The 24,027-nt window shown below is 40.3% G+C and overlaps 1 protein-coding gene across 1 annotated transcript in view; it reads right to left on the bottom strand.

Annotated features, from left to right (window-relative positions):
* Positions 1-24,027, bottom strand: part of EFCAB6 (EF-hand calcium binding domain 6) — a gene marked incomplete at its 5' end in the record, with an annotated part of 71,704 nt that overhangs the window by 17,605 nt on the left and 30,072 nt on the right. The window contains 9 exon segments of the mRNA XM_009695955.1: positions 4,705-4,823; positions 4,826-4,891; positions 8,097-8,293; positions 11,536-11,688; positions 20,073-20,307; positions 20,310-20,332; positions 21,913-21,961; positions 21,964-22,030; positions 23,074-23,170. Of these exon segments, the coding sequence (XP_009694257.1) occupies positions 4,705-4,823; positions 4,826-4,891; positions 8,097-8,293; positions 11,536-11,688; positions 20,073-20,307; positions 20,310-20,332; positions 21,913-21,961; positions 21,964-22,030; positions 23,074-23,170 (1,006 nt within the window).

Below are 24,027 nucleotides of genomic sequence, written 5' to 3'. Positions count from 1 at the left end.
GCTGCAATTTCACAGGTAGATGACGGCAGCAAAATGAACTTCAGCTCCCCATGCCTGAACACAGTGCACAAGGGCTGGGTTGGTAACACTGCTGAGTTTAGGAAGCAAGGCTGTGGAAAGACTGAGGATGTCACTTCTCTGTTGCATGGGGTTTTTGAGCTCTGAAACTATGTGGTTACAACAGATACACTGTAGAGTTGCACTCTGTGCATTTCATCACTTGCAGGCAAATCAGTGTTTGGGGAGTCAGAGCACAGCCACTCTCCATTTGTGGAGCTGATAAGCTATGTCAGTGCTGTCCTTTCTGTTGATTTAAGAATAGTTTCCAAGATCACAAGGAAGCTGTTTTGTTTGCATTTTGCAGGAAGGGGTTGTAGCAGCCACTGGTGAGAGCAATGTGATATGAAAGAAAGCGGCTTTAGCTCTGAAGCCTCTCCACCAGCAACATGCCCAACCAAGATGGAGGCAGTGACAACGTACCCATGTTTTTCACTAGCAAATAGCAGAAACCAGTCCTGGACTTCAGTCCTGGGACTTGGAGGTACAGTTCGCACAGTGCCAGGCTTCAAGAAGAGATGTGAACTTGCTATACTGGGGGGAATCCTCTCATGGGCACTGGTCCAAGGAGAAGCAGGATGCTCTCTTTGGCAGGAAGAGCATCAGGGATGAAGAAACAAGCCTGCAGTTTTGCAGGCAGGTTGATTAGATGGAACTGGCTGAAAACAAAATGCACTCAGCAGGTGAAGAAGGCACTCTGCAGCATGAGACAGACTGCAGAGAAACGCAGAACAGGAAGCTAAACACAACTAAAAATGGAGAATCTAGTGTGGAAACAAAGTTCAGGATTAAGCTAAATCAAATGCCTGATTTGATATTGAAATGTTCTGCAATTTTTTCTGCAAAGAAATCCTGGAATTCAATCTGATTTGAAATCTGATTTCCAAATTTCATCATTTTAGATGAAATCATATTTTTCAAAAAAAAAAGCTTTGCTGAATATATTTCTTCTCATTCCAGTAATTCCCTTTGTCAGCTGAAAGACACACGTATCAGCAAACCCCTAGTTCGCTCGGTTCCTGCCCTTGAACAGGCACAAGCAGTAGTCTGCGGCTTCTCTCTGCCATCTCCCAACCTGACCTGCCCTCTTTCTCCTCACTGCTGGACTTGACAGGTGAAGATTTACTAAGCTTGCAGCAAATCACTCAGTGGTCTCAGCTCCAGCAAGGCTAAACAACAAATTGTTTGGCCTTGATCATAATCCCTCCTTTCCCCATATATTCCATCCTATAGGCAGCTGTGCTGATGCTGTATGAACACCTTGCGTTCTAGACCTGACCAGCATGCTCTGAACTATCGCTTTTAACACATTCTTTATTTTTAACCCTTCCGCATCTGAAATAGCTCACAGTGGGGAAGGACATGTGAGTACATTTTCTTATGGGGGAGTCTGGTTCCCAGCTGCAGCTTTCACTCGGTCAGACTGCATTAGCTCCACTCAGGCCTTATTAATCACAAGACTGGCAGGCCAGCAAAGAGAAGTTCATCATGCATATTCCTAGCTCCAGGGTCTGGACTTTTACAAATATCCTCAGAGAGTCCACTCGTGGTTAATAGCATCCCATCTAAGACAATGTCCTCTCTGTCTCCTTCCTCAGCTCTTCCGCAGTTGGTTAGCAACATGCAAGACAAGTGCCATAACCATGGTTCTTTCTTATCTATTAAGCTGCAATCATATTGCTTAAAATAATTTACATTTTTTTAATTCTATTTTTGTATAGTATAGCCCCACAGCTCTACAGACCTGTAGTTTATGGGGCATCCTGCTCATATACAGATGCTGTAGTGTGTATTCTAGAGAGTTAATCAGAATGTAAATCATATCAATGTATGTCAAAGCCATCGAAAGATCCACGTGACACATAGAACATTTAGAAATAATTTCCACAAGCTTTTTTTCATCTCCCCTTATTCAGCTGTTTTCTAGGAAAAAATACAACTTAAACCTGTACGGCTTTTGGGTTTGTGAATGTTTGCCTTTGTGGCTGTGGGTTTTATTTATGAGGTGCCATTTGAGACAAAAGTCATCCCAGGCTCATACTTTACTAGTTCAGTAAATTTTCCATACTTTAATGATCAAGCTGCATACTTTACTTGTTACTTTTTAATATACTTCAGTGATCATATTGTATAGTGTAATGATCAGTTTTCCTAACGTGCCTGAATGAGTTGCATACCTCATTAATTTAGATACGTACTTTACAGGCCAAAATTGTAGCGTGTTTGGATGAAGTGAATAATTTAACAACCAGCCCTCTCTCAGAACCTGCACAGGAGCCCAGGAATACGTGTGAACCCGGGGTGGGATGAAATTGCAAAGGCGTAGGAAATTTTGGGTTGAACCCAAAATGAAAACATGAGATTTGAGAGCATCTGGAAGCTGAACCAGCACTGTGAACCTGGTTCGTATTTGTTTTGTCTTTTCAAAAACGTTCCCTTGTGGATTAATTTGGGATTTTAATGATGGATTTATCCCTTCTACCCCTAACACAGCACAGAAAACTGTTCAAGGTGAATGCTCTATATTGAAAAAAGCAGTACAGGCTCCAGTCCTGTCAGGGACCGAGTACCTTCTGAAAGATGTGGAGATAGCTTATTTTTTTTGCTAAATTAGGGTGGAAAGTATTTGGGGTCCTGGAGGACTAACTGTTAAAAAGACTTCACGTTAAAATGTACACTCTTGCAGAGTTTGATCCCAGGAATTGTGCAGCTTCTCAAGTTGTTAAGGAGGCTGAGCACCTACTTGGAGGATGAGAAGACATTACAGCAAAGCCTTCCCTAACAAAAGCAGCTACCTATTCTAAAGTTAACAGGAAAGCTTGCTGGTGGGTCAATATTACCTATTCTAAAGTTAACAGGAAAGCTTGCTGGTGGGTCAATATTACAGCACACAAATACATTCTTAAAATAATTGTACAGATATGTTGTATTTCATACAATTGGTCTTTGTGCTGATATCACTCAGTTGAAACTTACTGAATTTATATCGGGATCAAAGCAGGAAAGGGGGAAATGCGGCATTTTCTAACCTATACAAAGTATTCCACTGTTTTACACTTGAGAACCATGTAATCTATTATATCTGTTAAGACTGCATTTTAATTTTAATAAGCTGAAAATATAAATATTTTAAAATTCCCAACTATTTTTTAAATAACTATAATTAAATGTAGTCCTGCCACTGAGGACAAAGTAACAGTTGCACTACTATAAATATTAATGCTAAATTTACAGAGAATAAAATACATTTAAGCAACCTTATAAAATTTTGAATAAAGCTACAGTTATAATAAGCACTTTGGTAAAGCTTTGCCTATTGGTAACTGACACACATAGATAAAGTCTCTAACCTGCTACAAAAGCCTATGACACATTACAAGCATTTGGAACTGTTTATGGGCCCTCCTTCATTCGAAAACTGTGGTCCCTCCTCTTCCTCTTCTCATGAAGCACTCAAGCCCTGCGATTATTTGAAGTCTGACAGACTTTGACTCGGGACATGAAGAGGCTGAGACAGATCTCACTGGTTTTCCAGCTTCTGCTTTATGACACAAGATTTAATCACTGTATAGCTTTATATGGATTTGTTTAGCACAACATTCTATTATCACCATGGCAATAAAGTGGTAGGCTTTTTATATAGTTTTCCATTGGGTGATGATTATTATTTTTCCCATTTTATTTGTGCTTTGAGCATATAGTTTTGAAAATGAAACATAGTTATGTCTTAGAACATAAGATGCAAGTTAATACTTAATTTTTTTTTCAGTTAGTTTTCAGCTGCTTTTTATCCAGCTAGTAACCAGCTTTCCCATGCTTAGCCAAGGTCAGAAATGAGCTGTAAGGTAACGTCATGTGGACTCCTGCACCCTCAGATCTACTTACACCCGCTTCCCTCTCGGTAAGACAGACTAAGAGGGGAGAAGATAGAGGAAAGGAAAGGACAGTGAAATTAAAATAGGGCAGAGACTTCCTTTACTTACACCTTTTCATAATGCTCCCCTTATTTACAAACACAGTAAGGATGCCGCACCGATAAAAGGATGTGATTATGAACTGAAGGTGTGGTCTGCACCAAGTGAACGACTCCAAATGAGGCGCTGTGGACACAAACCTCTGCCACACAAAACCAGCAACTCTAGTTTCATTTGAGTTGTTGCAACATGCATATTCAGAGCATCATAAGACTCTGTCCATGACTGCAGCCAAGATTTTCTCTGTACTTGACTAATCCCTGTGTTTGACCTTCCTGCTACATCTATACTGCTATTATTGTTTGGCACCAAGAACCTGATGGGCTTCCCGTTCCACTTACTTTTCTGCCCAGCCCCTGCCAGTCCATCTAGACAGGTCAGAGATCATTGTGCATATCTGGATATTCCACGTCCTTCATCGCCCAGTTGGGGCAATCTGGCTGCATCCGAGGTCATGCTGCTTTCAGCTTGCCACATGTACAGACCTAAATCTACTTGAGTGCAAGACTTAACTTCTGAGAGCAGTTTGTGAGGAGATAAAGGCTTCCCGGAGTTCAACAGAGATCAACAGAAAGATGTCAATTTTGCATGCTTAGTTAGTTAGCCAGTCTCTTCTAACGCATCAGATCTTACCTTTTAAAAATATATATTAGAGTTTGACAGCTTTTCTTACCTTTATGAGGTGGTTTACGTTTTTCAGGAAAACTTTCCAGTCTACTCTGAAGTCCTCACAAAGGTTAAGGCTCTTGAGAGGGTGCCTCAACTTCTTGTCTGATAATTTAAAGCAGAATGGTCAAATACTCGCTGAAATTCCAGTATTTTAATTACCCCAATCTCTTCTTTATCAAATAGAGAAAATGTCCGAGAAGCAAGAATTCAATTTTTTTAAGCAAACCTAGACATTCCAAAAGAACAGTCTTTTTTAGCAGCCATTTAGCAGTTCATATGGAAATACCTGAGACCCACATGCCTTTTACTTGCAGGTATTTTATACACAAAGAAGTAAAACACATTTCTCAGAACCTTACTTAGTTTGAAGCTGTCCGTTCTTTGGCATGCAATTGTTGAAATAAGCCAAAAATAGCCTGTATTTCTCTGCCACATGTAAATATAAATATGGAAATGAACAACAACCTGCAGTAAAAGCAAAAAGGCGTTATATCAAGTATCCCACATTCTAGAAAAGGTAGTGGGTAAAAAAAGAGGGGAAACAAAAATATTTGAGGGTTGCCTTAAATACTTTTAATTAAACTTACCTGAGCATATTTAATTTCCCTTTTTTTCTCCCCTCCCCACCACCCCTCAAAAAAAAGATTGTCCCTGTCAGGGCAAGTTTGTTTTCTACTCTCTAAAGGACTCGATAGTCCTTCATTCTCATTAGCTTCAGCTCATCCTGAAGGCTTACTTGCTCTCTTCTCGTCCTCCCTTGCACAAAACACCCTATTTTTCATGGGAGTTTTCCAAAGGTTTCCCAGGGAAAACAGATAATGTTTAGCACAGTTGCAGCAGGAGGCATGCAAAAGGGTCGTTCAGATGAGGGGTAGAAATTCCAAGGTCTAGAAAAGTTGTGGGTCACATCCACTCTCATTCTGCCTGGCTGCTACTAATTTACCAGGTCCCCTTGTTTTATTCAGCCCCGTATTTATGATGCTGCACATATAAATCACTGATTCCATGAACGTAAATGAATATTACACCTTTCAAAACTTCAGGTTAAAGTCCTATTAGTCTGCTAACACTATAGCATATTGCTGTAATATGGTAATTTTTATGTTTTACTGTTAGAACAGTTCTAAATAATGGGTTTTAAAATGTATATTTAATGTACATAGACCATGCCTAGTGGCAAAACAAATGCTACTATACCCAAAGGAATTAGAAAAGAACCCTTTGAACACTGGATTCTGTAACTTCTTAATATGAAAGTTTGATCTTTGTTTAAGTACTTAATATCTTATAGGGAAAACAAAGCATTGAGTACATAGTATGCATTGTACTGAGTATGGTGAAAATGAATGAGAAATTATTATACTGACAGTGAGGACCCACCTGAACTCTTAAACTATTTGTTATGAAACCCCAAAGGTCTATATTCAGCTATAGAAATGTTGTGGATGGGATGTGATGGGGTTTTTTTTCAACTGGCTGGACTCCAGGAACTGTGCTTTCAGATGTGCCTCTTTACAACAAAACATTTGGTTATAAGCTTGTGTCGTTAAGAGTCCCCCATCACATAGGCGGCAGCAACTATTACTCAAGAAATTGCTCAGAAGAAAATTGAGAATGTCCTTATTTTCTCACATAAGGGAAATGAGAAAAAGTTCTGCTTTTCTGCAGCATGGTGGACAAAGTCTGGCTCTCCATGGAGAAAACTCCTTGGTCCCTGAAGTCCTATTAACCACCAAATAGTATCCTAAAAGACTAAATGGATGATTTATTCCCACCACAAGTCATTTTCAAATCATACCTTCAGCAGACAAAACTGTGACCTCCTTCTTTCTCAAGACACCCAGGGATGAGAGGACAGATATTGTCTTCTATGAAAATTTAACAAACACTAACATGTGCTCTTGAATTTATCCATTTCTTATTTCAATAATGCAGAGCACAGGAAGCTTTTTTTTCCCCTTACTATGAAAAATGTAAAGTGATTATATAAATATTTCAGTATCCAGTACAATAGTCTATCTGGCCAAAAATGGTAACGTGGCCCCAATATGTTTACAAACGTCACAGGAGTCTCCAAATAGTGCGAAAACAGATTTCTGTAAAGAAATAGCATCTTTTATGGTACTGTTTTTTTTTGGGTGCTTCTACCAGTGACATCCCTATTGATGTCTTTGTTGGAAGCCTGTGTTATTTTTAACTGCAGGACAGAGTCCACAGACTGAGATTTCAGAAATGCAGCCATCGATGACAGGGAATTTCTACCCCCGTCATCTTCCCAGCCAGTGTTCCCTTCCCCTCCCTTGTGCGGGCCGCAGCTCTCCCATGGCCAGGGGCAACTGATCAGGTTTTTGGCATTTTGAAGTTCCCTGGCCCGGGTCGTTGAGCAGGAAGACAAGTACTGGTTTTGGTACAAGGCAGGCGGGAGGACCACACTGCTGGGGACACAGGGGTAGCGACACCATCTCTGCAGGCATAAGCCTGCCTCTGAAGCCATGAGCTTAAACTGGGCCTGAAACTGCATGGGCAGATGAGATGGCTCTACAGTTCTTTGCGACAGCAATGCTTCCTTCAAGGTCTTTTTGATTATTCTTTCCTGTGCTTGAAAACAATCTTACTGTGGCACCAAGAATTATTTACTGTAGAGGCTGCTGCACTTCCGTAAACTCTGACACAACAGTCTACTACTTAATATACAGCATTTTTTTGTTCAGGGATTTTAAAATTCTAGATAGAAGTGGTTATTTTAATTGCTCTCATTTTACAGGTGGGAAAACCAGGAAAGTTGCTGCTCAACAGCTAATGCACCTTATCTGTCTGTGTCAGAATCAAAAGTGGCCAAGAGCATAAATGCAGAGTTTGTTAAAGCCCCAGCTGACAGGTGCTAACTTCTGCAGCCACTATAATGTGCTCACATCTGATCATACGTCTTTATTCTCAGTTGCTACATGATCCTTTCATCTGATAAAACCATAATGCCTGCCTGCAGTAGCACATTATATCTGCTTATAGCAAGTCTCAGCTTAGGAAACTCAACAGAGTTATCTGAAAGACGTCGTGACACTTACATGGTTGGGACAAAATTTACAGACAACTGGAGGAGGAAAAGGGGTTTGGGGAACAGAGAAAGATCCTGATAATTTGCTGTTTGGTTTTTTCCTTTCCAATCCTTACCTTCACAAAACCTATAGGCTTGATTTGATATGTTTGTTTTGTGGAGTTACCAGAATACAATCAATTAAGAATTCTGCAGTTGTGAGAAGATGCTATTTCTACATAGAGCAAGGTTGTTGGTAGCACTCAATTAATAGCAGAAAAGTTTTGAAGCCTTTGGGTTAGTCCTCAGCCAGGTAGAAATAAACAGACATTAAATAAGATGTAGTGACCGTATGAAACTTACCTTGTACAACAAATCATAAGATGATGCAACTATTTCTTTTATCTTAATTAGAGTCTGTTCTAAGCTGAGTGCTGCAAAGCTTGCAGGTGGTGCAGCCTGCTTTTGTCTCTGTTGGTATTTAGATGCTCTGCCATCATCAATTGCTCTCAGGAAATCAAAATAAGAGAGCTTGCTGTCATGAATGCTGATTCCTAAGCTAAGGGAAAAACACAGAATGAGATATCAATGATTTTAAATAATTATCTCACTGTTGTCTGTACTGATTAATTATTGTGATGTATTATTTGTACTGCAGCAGCACTTCAGGATATGCTTGTGCTGTCAGTGTATAAATCCTGTTAGTTCCAGTCCAAGCTCTTTCTCAGGTCTAAGCCACCAATCCTACCATTTAAATGCAACCACACTCTCAGATGCAGATCCAGGCCAATCTCCAGATGCTCAAGAGAAGACCTGCTTTAGCTTGGGCCCAAGTGCACAACCTTCCAGTCCATCAGCATTAACTTTGTGCTTTTTAAACACAGCACAGTATTTTGATGACAATCTACTGCTGAGCTCACCATCCCCAGCGTGGCCAGACGACACGTAGGCTCCCATTCTTGTCCTTGAATCTCCTTTTCATGTCACAGTGTAAACACAGTCTAATAGACTCTGTTGAGTAGATGTTCACTGTGCTAAGTGCTGGTATTTTCTGCTTTACAAAAATACCTTTGACTCACAGATGCTGAAGTGCTGCCCAGCGTGGCCAGACGACACGTAGGCTCCCATTCTTGTCCTTGAATCTCCTTTTCATGTCACAGTGTAAACACAGTCTAATAGACTCTGTTGAGTAGATGTTCACTGTGCTAAGTGCTGGTATTTTCTCTTGACTTTCTGCTTTACAAAAGTGCTGCTTAAGCCTCCCAATATGTCGTGATCATTACAATTCTGAGAGAGAGAAGCAGAACCCCATACAGCCTGGTAAGCTGTTACCAGACACAAGGCTAGGACATCCAGTACTGCTCTGTGATACATTTCATGCATGTACTAGGACAGGTCTATACTCACTCATGATTTCTCTACCACATGGGAGAAAACCAAACCAGGTTCCATACAATGCTTCTCCTTATGTTTGTGATAGAAGGGCTTAGCTTCCCTCTCAACCTGCATTTCACTTTGCACAACTTGTCAGGGCACTAGAGAATTATTTTACATGTTCTTGGCAGGACTGAGCTTCGCTGTCTCAGGCACTGGCCCTCCCTCCTTTGGTGTGTTCACTGAGCTGCCCAGAGGGCTGGTACATTTGGCCCAGCAGCCGCTGCCATTGACTCATGGTGCGTTGTGTCCGGTGAGGATTCCCCTTCTGATCGCTTGTGGTCAGGCCGTACCTGGGAGCCCAGCCCGCGGGCTCCGCAGGCTGAACTCATAACTTGCCGAATTTCTGTCTGTCAGCCGAAACATCTGCTGGATCACAGACACCAGGGAATTTCATGTTCTGTCACATCGGAAATTCAGTGGGTTACAGAGCTGACTACAGATAGCTCCAGGTAACAACAGTGAATATATTTTTGCATCAAATATCAGCATGGGGAAAGATGAGCTCTTACATATGATTTGGGAATATTTTTTTTTTGCAGAGGACTTTGTTACCAAACTAAATTAATTTTCATTCAAAGATGTTTTACCATAAAAATACTGGAATTAAGGCAAGCTTCACATATACAGAAAATATGTGAACACAAAAGTTATTTAGCATAAAAAATTACGACGAATAGCACTTATCATTACATGAAAAGCTACTTTCCTCCAATGTCCTGTGACTTGCGACCACTTAATGAAAAGACACCTGGTATATTTTAAACAAGGATTTCAAACCTGTCTAATGAGCCTGTAGAGTTCACCACCACAAGGAATACAATAGCAGGGGTTTGTTGTGCTCTCACTTACCCAGTGTAAAGCCAGTGCAGTCAGTTTGTGGAATTTCCTACTGCTAAAAGACAAGAGATACTCTGGACTACAGTATACATTAGGTGTTTTTGATCCAGATCCATTGGCTCCCATGGAATTATTCCAGTTTGACCTTAGAGTTACCATCTATGGAGAGGTTTTTAATAGACTTCAACAATGTTATAACCAATTATCAGAACTATAGATTCTTTACATGCACATATTAAGTAGACAATTCTTATGCTGCAGGGGAAAGGCTGGATTTTTTTTAGTCTTGCATTCAGCTTTTTTGTTAGAATTCTGGTCAAGGCAAGTCCTAGAAAGCCAAGACTTGACAGAGATGGCCCCACTACAGAACCCTGATTTTCTTGTTTAAAACTGAATTACTGTAACATACTTTTATCATCTGTTTCCACAGTAAATCACTGGGGACCAATGCCTCAGCTACCAATCACCAGAATATCCAGTTACAAGAATGCCTAATTAATGGGGAGAGCCAGTAAAACAAAGAGGAAGCTTTATAAAACAGGCTGGAAAAGAAATTAACTATAGACCCCATATCTGCTGGTAAGAAAAAAAATGTTCAAGAGCCCTGATTTTGCATCTTGCAGCTGCACAGCACTCCCACATACTACCCGTGTCAAGCTGGCTCCGATATTGGAGACAGTATGTGGAAAAGGAAATAATCAACACCATTTCAGCAGAGAAATAAATTGCCAAGTGGGCATTAAAATTTTAGTAATAAAACTAAATGCATATGCTAATCTACTCTGTATTATTTAGAAAAGACTATTTTGGATCAAGAAAGGAATAATCTGCACAAAATTACAATGAATGGAGGTGTTTATCATCAAGAGGTCTTTGAGAAAGAAACAAGCAGCAGATTCATATTAAGGTTTCAATTCATAAAAAGTTGATCGCCCAATTAAAGGTGAACTGTGAAAAGACTTTGTTAATTTTATTTCAAAAAAAGTCTGGTCTGGCAGGCTCTGGAGAACAAAACCCAGTGCTGCCAGGCATATGACCTTTGGGGGACTGTTCGGTGCAGAGAACTGCAGTACTTAATGTTGGAGCAGGTCCTTTGTGTTCTTCAGCCTCTACAAAAGAGGTTTTTCTTCTTACTTATATTAACACAGAGAATTAAAAGCATAGTTTTTGCATGGCAGCAGCATTGGATCATTTGAAAATTATTGCTATTTTATAACCTGATTTAATTCTGTTTCTATTTTGAACAGGATCTGTTTCACACACTTGATCCATTAAATTGAAGTTAAATAAATAAAACAAACTAGCAAACAAATACACATACTCAAAGCATACTTTTTTATGTAAGAAGCCATTTCACTCTCACTACCTGCAGAATCAATACATTACCTAAAAAGATTTTTCATGAATATGAACTTTTAAGCATATGAGTGTATCCTTTATATATTCTTATACCCTTAACACTAAGTAGAAGCTTATAGGCTTTGCTGGGTGTGCCCAAAGAGGTCCTTAGGAGATAACCATACAAACCTGTTCAGAAGACTGCTCAACCGATCGTGATCAAGGTAATAGTTGAATTCTTGTAGTATCCTGTGCAGGTCACATACTGTTACATAGCCACCTCTATTTTTATCTTTATGAAAGGCCTTATTGAAATCTTGGAAGTAATCCCTAAATTTATCCCTGAAAGAGAGCAGATGTTTATTTTAGCTCTTTTGTTAAATACAAACAAATATACAAAATAGGGGTGGAGAGACAGAGAAAGATTTTGAGCTTATTTGTGTGTGGTAAGTTCATATAATTTATTCAAAGACTGCCAAATTGTTCACAAATAAACCTCACACCCAGCAACCCCCTCCATTTAATTGGCACATGGAATTGCATGGCTCAAGCCTCCCATTGTAAAGAAATGCTACTTGGGTGATTAACTGGCGACTCTCCCTGTTCAGAACTGCAGATACAAAACATAGTTCCCTCTTCTAAAGCCTGTCCTGATTAGAGTTACAAAATGTTTAATACAGCCGTTAAAATGATAAAGCTTTCTGCAATTTGAGGCTCCTGAAACATTGACGTAGTAAGAACAACTATTTCAGCAAAAACAGTTAGACCTGACCAAAACCTGGAGTGGCGCAGGGCCCAGTCCATGCCCAAGGGAAGAAGTGCAGAGCTTCTGTTGACTCATGTGGACTTCAGATCAGCACCTTAAAACCTCTCTGAGATATTTATAATTTCTTACACATGATTGAATTCAGGTCTCAAAATCTTGACTCTTCCTCCCACTTTTCTTTATCACTTCTATTTCACGGACATCAGGGACCTCTTGATCAACCTTTGGAAACCCACGCAATATGCCTCTCTGCCTCTTGGTTCAACCAAAGCCTCTCCACATTTTGGCTCAAGAGGACAAGGCAGGCACAAACATCTCTCATTACTGCATGTCTTCAACTAGCAAAGTGGCTTAAGATAAATGTAAGTTAAAATAGCTGTGAATTACATCTTCATGCAGATTACCAAGTCTACATAAATTATCTACAAATATTCAGCACTTACAAGATGCTACCCTTATGGCAAAAATGACAGGTTTGGATCTGGGTTAATACCTACAGCCGCACTGCATTTGCTTTGGGATTGCTCTTTCTGACAGCCCGGGGGTACAGAGCGTGGAGGCTAGGTTCTTTAGAGAGTCAGGATTTGTGGTACAAAAGGCTTATTACAGTGATAGCACAGTTCAACAGCGTAACCCACATAATCAGGCACGATTTGTTGCCTCAGCCACTCAGCAAGCCTGTCCATGGATCTAACAGCTCACACCAGTTCACTCTGCTCCTTGTTAAGCCACCGTCAATCAGCCAGCACCCGAGCCTTACATTTTCTCCTTCGTATGAATACCACGCAATCAGTTGTTATAAGGCTAACATGGGACATGCTAAATTTCAGACGCTTTTTAGCAATACTCAATAAGTCTTTTCAGAGCTCTACAAACTCTCACAGATCTCCTCAGAGACGCCTGGTCTCAGCTCCAGTTACTGCTGCTGTCACACAGCATTGCCAAATCCTTGGGTTTCCGCTCGTTTTCAAGAAGCTATAAGTTCAGTACAGCCTTTACAAGAACAATACATTTTCTTTGCCAATCGTATCTCCTAAGAATCTGTCCTTTTGGAGTTTGCCCTTCGTATGAACAAAGAGTAATTTCCCTGCAGCCCTCAGGGTCCAGGAAACACCATTGTGTATGCAAACAGCATCACCTACCTTAAAAAATCTGAATTATGATATGACTTAGGTGGGTTGTTAGCAATGTATTATATGCTTCAGACTGATTGTACCTTCGACTGTACTAAATTGGGAGTACTGGAACTCTCTGCTTAACCAAATTTCAACTGGCAAGAAACCATTTTTCAATGGTATTTCTCTCAAGTTCAGTGAAAGCATGGATCACTTCTCAGCTTCACAGCTTGCTCGAACCATCTTTTAATGGTTTTAACTCAGCTCACCATTGTATTCCTGATATCTGGACATCTTTCATTCCTTACAAATCATTTCAGGTCTAAGCTGCTGAACAGGGCACCATTGCTAGACAAAATTTCTGGCTCTGCTCTCTCAGTCTGTGCCTCGAATCGTGGTGTTGACAAGCACCCTAGAAACACAGGCCACGTATTTCCATTGATTATTTTTTTACTAATACTGCCTGTGAGCCATCTTTTGAAGACTCTGTCTGTCTTCTGGTGCCAATATACATAAGGCCAGGAGTTGTCTTTATGAATGCCTTTAATTTGGGAATTCTTTTCCCAGATTTACAGCCCAGTATGTCTATTTTGTGTAGTGACTCAAAAGCTACTTGCACAGATTGCCTGTGTGATACGAACTCTCCTGTAACATTGATGTGCTAACAGGCCTCTGGACACCCTTGTTATCTTTGTGGGTGGCATAGTTGTAATGACTCTGTTTTATCTTGTTGACAGTTAATCCTTTATGTTGTTTCTCTGCCCTTACATTTGCATTTCTGTCTAATCCTGCTTCTCAGGCCCTCTTGGATACTTTTTTCAAGATTCCCTACTGGTTTTCTCTCTACTTGACATCTTCAGTATCTATTTAAGCAGACACACTTGCTTCATGTGAATGGCTTTTCCTACACTTTCCTATGAAAACTCAAGAATAGACTTTAAGCCTAAAGGAAGTCTTCGAAAGCAGAATCGCCTATACAGTGGTCTAAAAATGCATAGTGTTAACCTCCTGTCATGCAAGGAAGTTTGCCTGGATCCGGCAGAAGAACCTGAATTTCTAATTTTTGTAAAAATTTATTAATATTTGTAAAACCACATGCAGTCCTTTAACCTGAAAATATCCTTTATAGGACAGTGTCTGTCCTGAAACATATACATGGATGCAAGAACAATCTCAGTGACATGTCTTTTGATCTTACTGTAGCTAATTAACTCTTCCATTTTTAAACTTCCCACTGTTACTGCCACACAATCTAGCTCCTTTATGAGCTTCTCTCTCACAACCAGAGGAATATTCCTAGCAGCACACATTGCTGTGAAAATACAGCTCTATATTCTGTCTACTTTCTCTCTGACACTAAAGATTTCTGGGTACTGATCTCCTGTGTTTATGGTTCCTTCATCAGACTCACTGCTTTAACCAAGCCCAGGGGTAGGCATATTTTAGAGCAAATATTAGCTCTTTCTGCCTATAAACTTAAACTACTGTGTTTATCTTCGCTTTTCAATTCAAGTTCATACAATCCTTTAGTAGGAATTAGCTTCTCAGTACACACCCTCAGTTTCAATAGTCCTTCTTCATATGGAGAGATTCCTGAGCCAGATTTTTTACAGTGCGCTTGGAGGTAACATTGACTAAGCACCAGTTTTGAATTTAGAGGTGTTTATTCTTACTCTGCAGCCTCCTTGGGCAGCTTTTGCAAGGAATCTCTATGCGGTATTTTGTTGTATTGTTGGTTTGAGCACCATCACATAGATCTGGGGATACGGAGGGTATATGCTTTTGCTTCTGCTTTTCCAGTTGCAAGGTGTCACAAAATAACTCTATTTCTTATAGCTGCCACAGAATTTCTAAACTCCTGGGCATAATGTGAATCTGTTAATTTTCATATATTTCACTTCAGCTACTTCTTGCAGATAGCTTTGAAGAGTCTCTTCAAAACTCTCTTAGTTTCCTTTCCTGACAAACAGCGTGTCTGATATTTCCATACTGTCCCTTATGACTGTCCTAGCTTGACTAAACAGATTTTTCTATCTTTCTTTTTTTTTTTAGATCCTGCCTTACTGGGATCTTTTCTTTGGGTCTTTGATGCCAATCACTATCTGATCCTTTAAAATGGAATCTCTGAAAACATCATAGCTACTTGACTGATTAATTATTTTAAGATCAGCTAAAAATTCTTCAAAGGATTCCTCCTTCTGCATTCTCATAAAGTTCAAGTTTCCTTGGGAGTGCAATATTCCTTCAACTTACTTTCTGTAGCTGCATGGATTGCCCTCTCACCCTGGCTTGGTTTCATGCCATTAAAAACTTTGATAGCTCCTACTCCTGTAATATTCCAGAAAATAGTTGTGAGCTTCCTTATGATTAATCTAGCCACTGTATATAGGTTTCAAAGCACGATGTGAATCTTTTCACAGTAACTACAATATTGCCAGTGTGTTTTAGAGTCTCTAAAAGCCCCTAAAGAGCTATCACCTTTTCTCTCACTTTCAAATCTCTTTTTTCTAGTTAATTCCTTCCTCTTTTTCACATTCTGCTCCTGTTACCATGTGGTACTTGGTTTACACTCAAAGCAAGACTTGTATTGGAACAAGCACAGAAGTATGCTGCAGAGGGTGCACATCAGTCAGAGTGCACTCACACTGCACTCAAGCTGGCTTTACTGTCTTCAATCTCCATGTCTCTAATTACTGACTAACCAGCTTAGACTCGTTCAACCTCCTCTTAGATATGAGACCCTAGAGATCCAACATCTGCTAATTACATCTCTGAGTTTTAACTTTTATTATGTTCAGAAGCCTACAGACTTTCCAGCAGAGACACAAATCTAAAATCTCCTGACAGAGGGTTTGGGGTTTTTTGAGTGACTGTAACATGCCACAGCTTAAAACCCACAGCTTCACAGTGACTGCCAAGGGGCAATGGTGGAGGAGGATTGGTGCTGAGGCCCAACAAGAGACCAAGAAATTCGCACCTAGGAAGCAGGATACAGCAGCCTAAAAGCCAAAACCAGCTGACTACCCTCAGGGTGGTTTGTGATTTCAGTGAGAGATTGATCTCCCCCAGCCCTGGAAGACTATTTAGCACTGCTCCTTCCACCTTGCAAGGGCATGTTTTGAAGGTGTGATATGGTTCACGTTGTACCCTCATTGCAGAAAAATTCTGGAGCCCTTTTCAACTGTATGTTACTTTTGGTGCCACTCTTCATCACCACTATCAACTTCCATTTAAACCTTCCCAACGAAAGTAAAGGCTGAAGTAAAATCAAAACAGTTTTTGAAATTCATATTTTTGGAAAATTGAGGCATTCAACATTTTTGGACTGATAAAAGATTTCCAAGCAGTAATTATTCCATTCACAGCAGTAAATATGTGCGTGGGGAAAATGAGGATTAAAACCACAGATCAAGTTACAATGCCAAAAAATAATATTTTCTTGCAAATGTTTTGTATTTTTCTTGAAGAGCTGGAGAGCCACTGTTCAATGTCTGTTTCTAATTTAGGCAATTTGTTCCTGTGAGTTACAACAAAAGCGAAAGGGGAAAAAAAGTGCACAGCAGTGTGTTTTGAATTGTAAGATGTCCAGAGCTTTTGTCTGCCTCACAGGGTGTAATCACAGGGCACTGAAAACTGCTCCAAAGCTGTTAGGGTGAGGTTCACAGCCCTCGTGGAAAGCCAGAAGAAAGGACACAGGCTGGATGCAACCACTGTGCAAATAGAAATGAGAGGGCTTACACAAGGTCCCAGAAAGGGGAAAGGGTGCTGCTCTCAGTGCTGCTGAAGTGGGTCCTATAACCAGCAAATTCACACCTCAGGCAATTACCTCTTCCCAGTCTGAATTTGACAGGTGAAAGGAATCAGTTTTCTAACTCATTGAAATGAAGTGAGGGCTGAGACCCACGTGGATCACCAGGGTTAGGTTTTGCAGCCACTGCATCCATTTTCCTGACCTAGAGCAGATCTCCTTATGCTGACCTTTACAGTAGGAGGGCATGGTGCCCACCTGTGCTTGCTCTATCTCAGCCATCTTATGAGGTCCTGGAGCAGAAGGCTGACACTTGGCTGGATCGCTGCCTTCACAGCCACCACGCAGGTGGATTTCATCCATCACACAATGACTCGGCTTAAAAGTCATTTATGGCTTTCCAGGGCCTTACGTGAAATCTGAGGAGTTCAGAGGCCTGGATTCAACTCCTCTTGCACTTCCAGCTTTCTAGAAAGAAAACCAGACAGGAATGGCTACCACAGGACTGCTCCCACCAGCCAGGAGGTGGGTGAGGAAGTGTGGGAGACAAAAAGAGAACATTCAGCAGAACTGAAAGGTGGCAATAATCAATACCAAGACATACTTTTGCAGACCATAAGCAATTAAGCTGTGAACTCATTCCCAGACAAAGCTGCAGACGCCAGAAATCTCAAAAGATTAAGAACAGAACTGGATGTCCTATATATATAAATCAAGAAAAGCAGAACCTAACAAATAATTAGAACATCATTTTTGAAAGGGATCTAAAAGTCCCATCTGCAGGCTTAAACCAAACTCTGTCATTGCCCAGGATGAGACAGTCCCAGTGTAGGGGGCAGGATATTCCATGTCCATCTATTAGAAGGCTGCTCCACCTCAACCAGAAACATCTGGCTCTGGTGGCTGGCAGGTAACTGAATGCAGTTATACTTGGCCCAGTATGCCAATTTCTGTTTTCCTTCAAATTACAGTTAAGCAATCTCTACGCACTCCTGTGCATGTATTTGTGTATATAGTTGCCATACGCATAGTTCTGTGTATAGTTGTTGTTATGGTAGGTTCTCAAAAGTAAATAATTCTCAGTGATGTGGACCTGCCAGCATGTCACATCATGATTATTTTATTTTTACCCGGCATGTCTTCCTCATTGATTTAATTACTCTCCAGCTGCTTCAGGATGAGTATTTGCATCTTTGAGACACACTGCATAATTTCTGCTTGCAGCACAGCATCCTCCCTACTTGCAGAGCTGCTTCTTATTTATAGCACTGGGGGCAGGGCCACCTTGCACTTCGTGTTGCACTAACAGGAAAGAAATAGAAGGTTCCTGACCAAAAGAGCTCTTTGTCCAAGTGTAACAACTAGACACAACAGGCTGGTACAATACATGGAGCGGAAGAGCCCAGTATGAGACAGGGCCTGAGTTTCACATCAGATAGTTACAAATACAGTAATAAGCAATGCCTACAACACAGGAGCTGCCTAACCATCTCTGTTGTATATTATGCAATTTTTTACAGGTGGAATACTCATTGATACCTGTGGGTGCCATAAGTGCAGTTTATGCCAGAGAGCTGCAATGCAGCTGGGAGAGTTGTGATGCTGAAAAGAAAGGACAGTTTTGCCCTTGGTTCCTTCAGCTTATTTGGGATACTGAAAAACAGAATTTAAAAAAGCAGGGTAAAAAGGCAAAAGCCTTAGCTTACAGGCTTCTGTCTGTGTTTTGTGGGGTTTTTTTTTGTCTAATGATTTCCCAAGCTGCCTCTTTATCTGCAAGACAAGGCTGCTCTTCTTTGTTTATGAGTGTATCACCTTTACCAACAATGTCATGGGGAATTATCATTCTTATCAATAATAATTTATTAGTTCCTACAACTTCCAGACACTTTTCAAGCACTAAAGAAAGCAAATCTGTGCTCTTGGGGGTATAATTTTACATGTTTTTTGTTCCTGAGGGCTTATACTCCTAAAAAAAAAATAATAATAGAAAAAAAAAACAGTTCAGAAGAGTGAAAGCACAAGCAGTAAACAAGATAAGCATCCAGGTGGTGTCTATCCACAACCTGGAAATATAAAGTTATAACAGCACTGTACTGGGGCAGAGGATTCTCCTGCTGCCTCAATCTGCTGGCAGGCACAGGAATCCTACAGCAGCAGCAGGCTAATCACTGCTGACTCGCTAGGGCAAGCATGGATCGTTAGACTCCACTCTAAGTTGGATATCATTTTATCATTTGTTTGTCAAATGCTTTTCTTGGGAGCAATGACCTATTAACTCTGTGAGTGTTGATTTTGTTTGAGGCACAGACTCTTCTTGCTTGGAGACAAAATGCTTATTTCTGTCATATGGAGCCAAGGTCCATCCTTGTCAAGGCTGGGTTTTGCTGCACCTACAAAGCCATTTACTAGCAATTTAACTAGCTGCTAGAGGGATGTGAAACCAACTGTGATTGCTACTTGGCCCTCATCCAAGGGACAGGGTAGGATATGAGACCACAGTGTCCTACATGCCCACCCAGTCCAGCTGCAAGAAAAGCCGCCATTGAGCATAATCAGGTGGGTGAAGTCTACCTTGCCTGAAGCAGCCTGAGAAGAGACCTGCAGGGTGACAAAACTGCAGTTGCTCTTCTCCCTCAATCTGAGTTGATAGCAATGTGAGGACTGGAACCAGAAGCTGAGCCGATACCAATAAACAGGCTAGGGAGTGCTCCGGGCGCAGAGGCCAGCTGGCACATCTCTGCTAGTGAACCTTCTTAGCTGCCGAAAGGGAGCAGCTGCCTGCAAACTGCCTATTAGGAACGGTCCTTGAAGCATTCTTGCTCCCAAACAGAGCTGGGAGTGATCAGGGAAAACATTAGCTGACACAGGCCAAAGCACAATGAGGACCGTTTTGGCAGTCTAGCAGCATAGATGGCTGAGTCTGGGAATGTCTCTGGACATTCTGATTTGTCAGTATAGATGCTGCCATAAAGTCTGTAAATAAGTAATATAAGCCATGGAGAATATAACATTTAAAAAAATCTCACAGTGCACGCTGAGCTAGGCTTATCTCCAGCAAATCAAGGGAATAACACTATGGATAAGCTTGGTCCAGTACCTTCTGAGACTCGACTTTTCAGAGTCTTTTTTTTGTAAAGTTACATTTATATTGTACACAGTGTCATCAGCTTTAGTTTGCTGTTTCTGCTGCTCTTGCAGCTTTGAATGCTTCTTTTGTTGGTTATTATAATGTGCTTGTAAATTTGCATAGCTGTCTTCTGTGATGTATCTGCGGAGCCCTGCGTCAGTGTGTGCAAACTCTATCCCCAGTTTCTGTAAAAATTCTTGGTAAGATATCCTTTTGCATCTGTATCATACCTTGAGAAAGAAATGCTCTTTTTAAATATTAATGTGTTCCTCATAGAAAGGCATTACAGATGTCCTTAAGTGACTTAACAGCTTAAATCTCACTGAATTCCCTTCCTTACAGAGGTGCCACACCACACTGAGAATAAGTGAGTGACTTCACATGAGACTTGAAAGATAGGGCTTATGCATTGTAATCACAGAGTCGATTCTGAAAATACTACCCTGAGGACCAAATTGTCAGGAGCATTCTCCAGCTCTCAGTACTGTTGCCTTTCAGTGTCTGGCTTGAGATGCAGAGAACTGGGCTCCTAAAAATCCAGTCTCAAGTGTCTCAAACTGGTCACACAAGTCTGAGATGCTCAGAATTGTAATAATCCTTCAGAAACTTAGGTTTAGCTTCACAAACACTTTTCATATTTTCTTAGGTATAAACCCTTCCATAGGCTTTTTCCCCTGCAGTTTCTCCCCCTGCTAGTGCTCCAGTGCATGGTAATTCCTAATTTAGCCTCAGTTTCACTCTAATTCCTTTATTCAAGTTACGGACATATCAGGCACATAAGAGATTTTAGCTATTTTATAAAAGGAGTGACTGATGGGAGTAAAGTTGTGCAGCAGATAACTGCATGAAAAGGATACTCTTCAATGTGCCATGGCATCCATAAGGAATAAGAAAGTAAAATCTAATGGAGTAGAAAATAATTCAGAGATGAACCAGTGCTAAGAAAAATCTATACAGTTAATGCAGTTTGAAACCAAAATGCAATACACTCAGGTTCTATATGTTAGAGAGAGTGATTTTTTTTTAAATAGATGTATAATGAAGGTAGCTTTTTACAGAATGTCACATACAGCTGACATCTATGCTATTTCAAATACAGTTTATAGCACAGCTCCTCTTTGTTGAAGGCAGACAAGTATTTTCCTCCACTTCACAACAAATTACTTGTCTATAAAAACATTTCATGATATTACTTGCCATCTTTACACAGCATGAAATTACCTTACTTTCTTTTGTTATGTATTTGGTATGTAGCATTTTTCTTTCGACTAAATCACTTTTATTTAGGTTGAAAATATTGTAAGTAAATTTAATGCTCTGAAAAGGAGAGGCTGGTAGCACTGCCTTCAGACAGATAGGCAATGCAAACTGTCCACAGAGCTCCTTGGCGGAAGTTTTGCCTGCAGTCCCCACCTGACCCGAGACACCTGGAACTGACTTTCACCCATCACAAACTGAGGAAGGCTTTTGTGAGTATAAACAAAATTGATGAAAAACAAGTTAATTTAACCAGTGACCTAAGGTGCCATCCGAGAAGAAATCGTATGTTAAATTAAAAGGATCAGTAATACTGAAGCCAAGAGAAAGTCCTGTCTTTGAATTCATTGGAAACTGATGGATCTATTCTTGAGCTTAGTATGATAAGACTTAGCCTCCTGCAACACAGTGTCATGATCTGAGGTCACAATCATAACAAAATAAAAGATTTCTGGTGCAGTGTAATCCATGGTCATTTGCTGCACTATCAAAGGCTCTGTAATCCTATAAAAGATGCATTATTGCAAGAGCTAATAATTTAGAGTTGTCATACCTCGGCCAAAGCTGCTTAAATTCTTCTGGGGTGATTGGAATGCCAATCTGAACAAGACTGTCTTCAAGTCCCTTGGCTGTGTAATGCCATTTCCTTCACTGTCAAAGTCTTGAAAATTCTGGAACATAAAAGAAATCATCATTAACAAAACCCAACAAGTTTGACAAAACGTTTGATCTATCTGTAAGCTTAATGAACAATGGGAATTGAGAAAGAAATGGAAAGTCATGCACATCTGAATTTCATCTTTTAATGTTTTTTCATTTGATTTTTACTGTTTCCTACTTTCTGCTATGGATGTGCAATTCTGAAAAGCTTGAATCAGGTCTGACATCACAGGTGTTTACATGATGCACTCTCTGTGGACAGCTTCTTACTGATGGCAAACACAGGGGATATGAGCAGGAGAAGCACGCATGCAGCTGTGGGTATGCCCACCGCTGAAGCATGCCAGCGGAAGATGAAGGCACTAGAAAATGGCAGATCTGCAGATTTTCTCTCCAACTTGTTCTATACCTAATATGAATTAGATTTTGCTTTGGGTTTTGGTTGGTTGATTGGGTTTGTTGGGGTTTTTACCATTCATCTTGCAAACTGGGACAACCAGTACTATTGTCCGATTTACGCAAACACTTAATGAAAAAACTGTATTCATTTTTCCTTGTGCTACTCCATTGTTCAAATATTGCAATAATTCAATAAGTCAAAAAAGATAAAAAAGTGGAAATAATTTTTAGAGGACAGTTTTGTGAGAGTCTCTTTGGATGGTGTAAGCATCACAGTCAATGCTTCACTGTGCTGGGCAGCACTGAGTGCCAGCATAGGAGTAGGCGTGTGTTTGTGTACAGCACGTAGTCAAACAGGCCTCAGAGGACGTCCATTACTACTCTTAGAACAGAAACACTAAATAAAACCAACAATAGTAAAATATGAAGAAAGTTTTAGAAATAACTGTAATAGCATCTGCTACATAATCAACATTACAAAAATTGAATATTATTCAAACTGTTGATTATTTTTTTAATCACATAGTAAGTTTTATCATTAATGAGCTATTTTGCAAGGGTCTCTGAATATTTATAGAATCTGAAGATCAACATTGCATAATGTACTGAAATCTATTAGTGCTGCTTATTTATTTAAAGAAAACATTCTTCATACCCTTGCTAGGTCATGCCATCTGGTTCTTGCTTTGATAACAAGGTAGTAATGAGCATGATCACAAGCCAGCTCTGCACCCATTATCATCTGGTTCTTTCTCAGAAAAGAAAAAAATATAAACTAACAACTAAGTATGTTTTACGTTAGTGGGATCTTTAATCTCCACAACTTTCCTTCCTCTTTGTTGCTCTTCACGGTAGTGGTGGTTTTGTTTCCTAGTTTCTAAGTTACCCATTAAAGACTGTTACTTCACATCTGTATAAACTTAATTCTTTAAATACTGCCTTATATCCCCAGCCGCAGGTTAGTGAAGATGTTTTAAATTTTGTAATTCCCTATTTATTTTCAAATCAATGTTGTTCAATTCACCCTGAAACTCAAGAGCCAGCATGGATCATTTATACACATAGAAGGAAATGTTAATTATCTCAGAAACAATTACATCCTGGAGTGAGTCCAGGAAAATTATCCTTGATTTATATCAATAACGTAGATCAAAACTATCTTTGTGAGTCACCAAGGCATGGCTAGTAAGTCTGGGGAGTAAGACCCACATTTGCAAATTCAGCCACCATTACAAGTACCTAAATTTTGGGGGTCTGGTGCTTCTGGTTGCATCCAAGCATGTGGAGGAATATGGGAGCCTCAGATTAGGATCCAGCCTAGCTGTCGCACTACACAGAAAGCTGACTAAATCTGCATGCTATGCAACGACACACCTACTTGAGAATCGAGGGGACCTTATGTCTCACCATTCTTTGAAACAGTGCACCTTCCTTCACCGGAGAAGAGCATCCCTTCTTTTGGTACCCAATTCTCTTTAGGTTTTCTAAGCACTTCCAATTAGAAAACTGAGGAAAGGCTGGTTATTTCTCTTAAGACACAGCTGCCCACCTCATGCTATGTCCTAGCTCCCATTTCTCCTCCAGCTATTGCTTTGTAAGGAAATGCTGC

Source organism: Cariama cristata, unplaced genomic scaffold (genome assembly GCF_000690535.1).
Source record: "Cariama cristata isolate BGI_N322 unplaced genomic scaffold, ASM69053v1 scaffold7872, whole genome shotgun sequence".
NCBI lineage: Eukaryota > Metazoa > Chordata > Aves > Cariamiformes > Cariamidae > Cariama > Cariama cristata.
The sequence above is the reverse complement of the archived record's forward strand: the minus strand, read 5'-3'. Positions and strand labels throughout refer to the sequence as shown.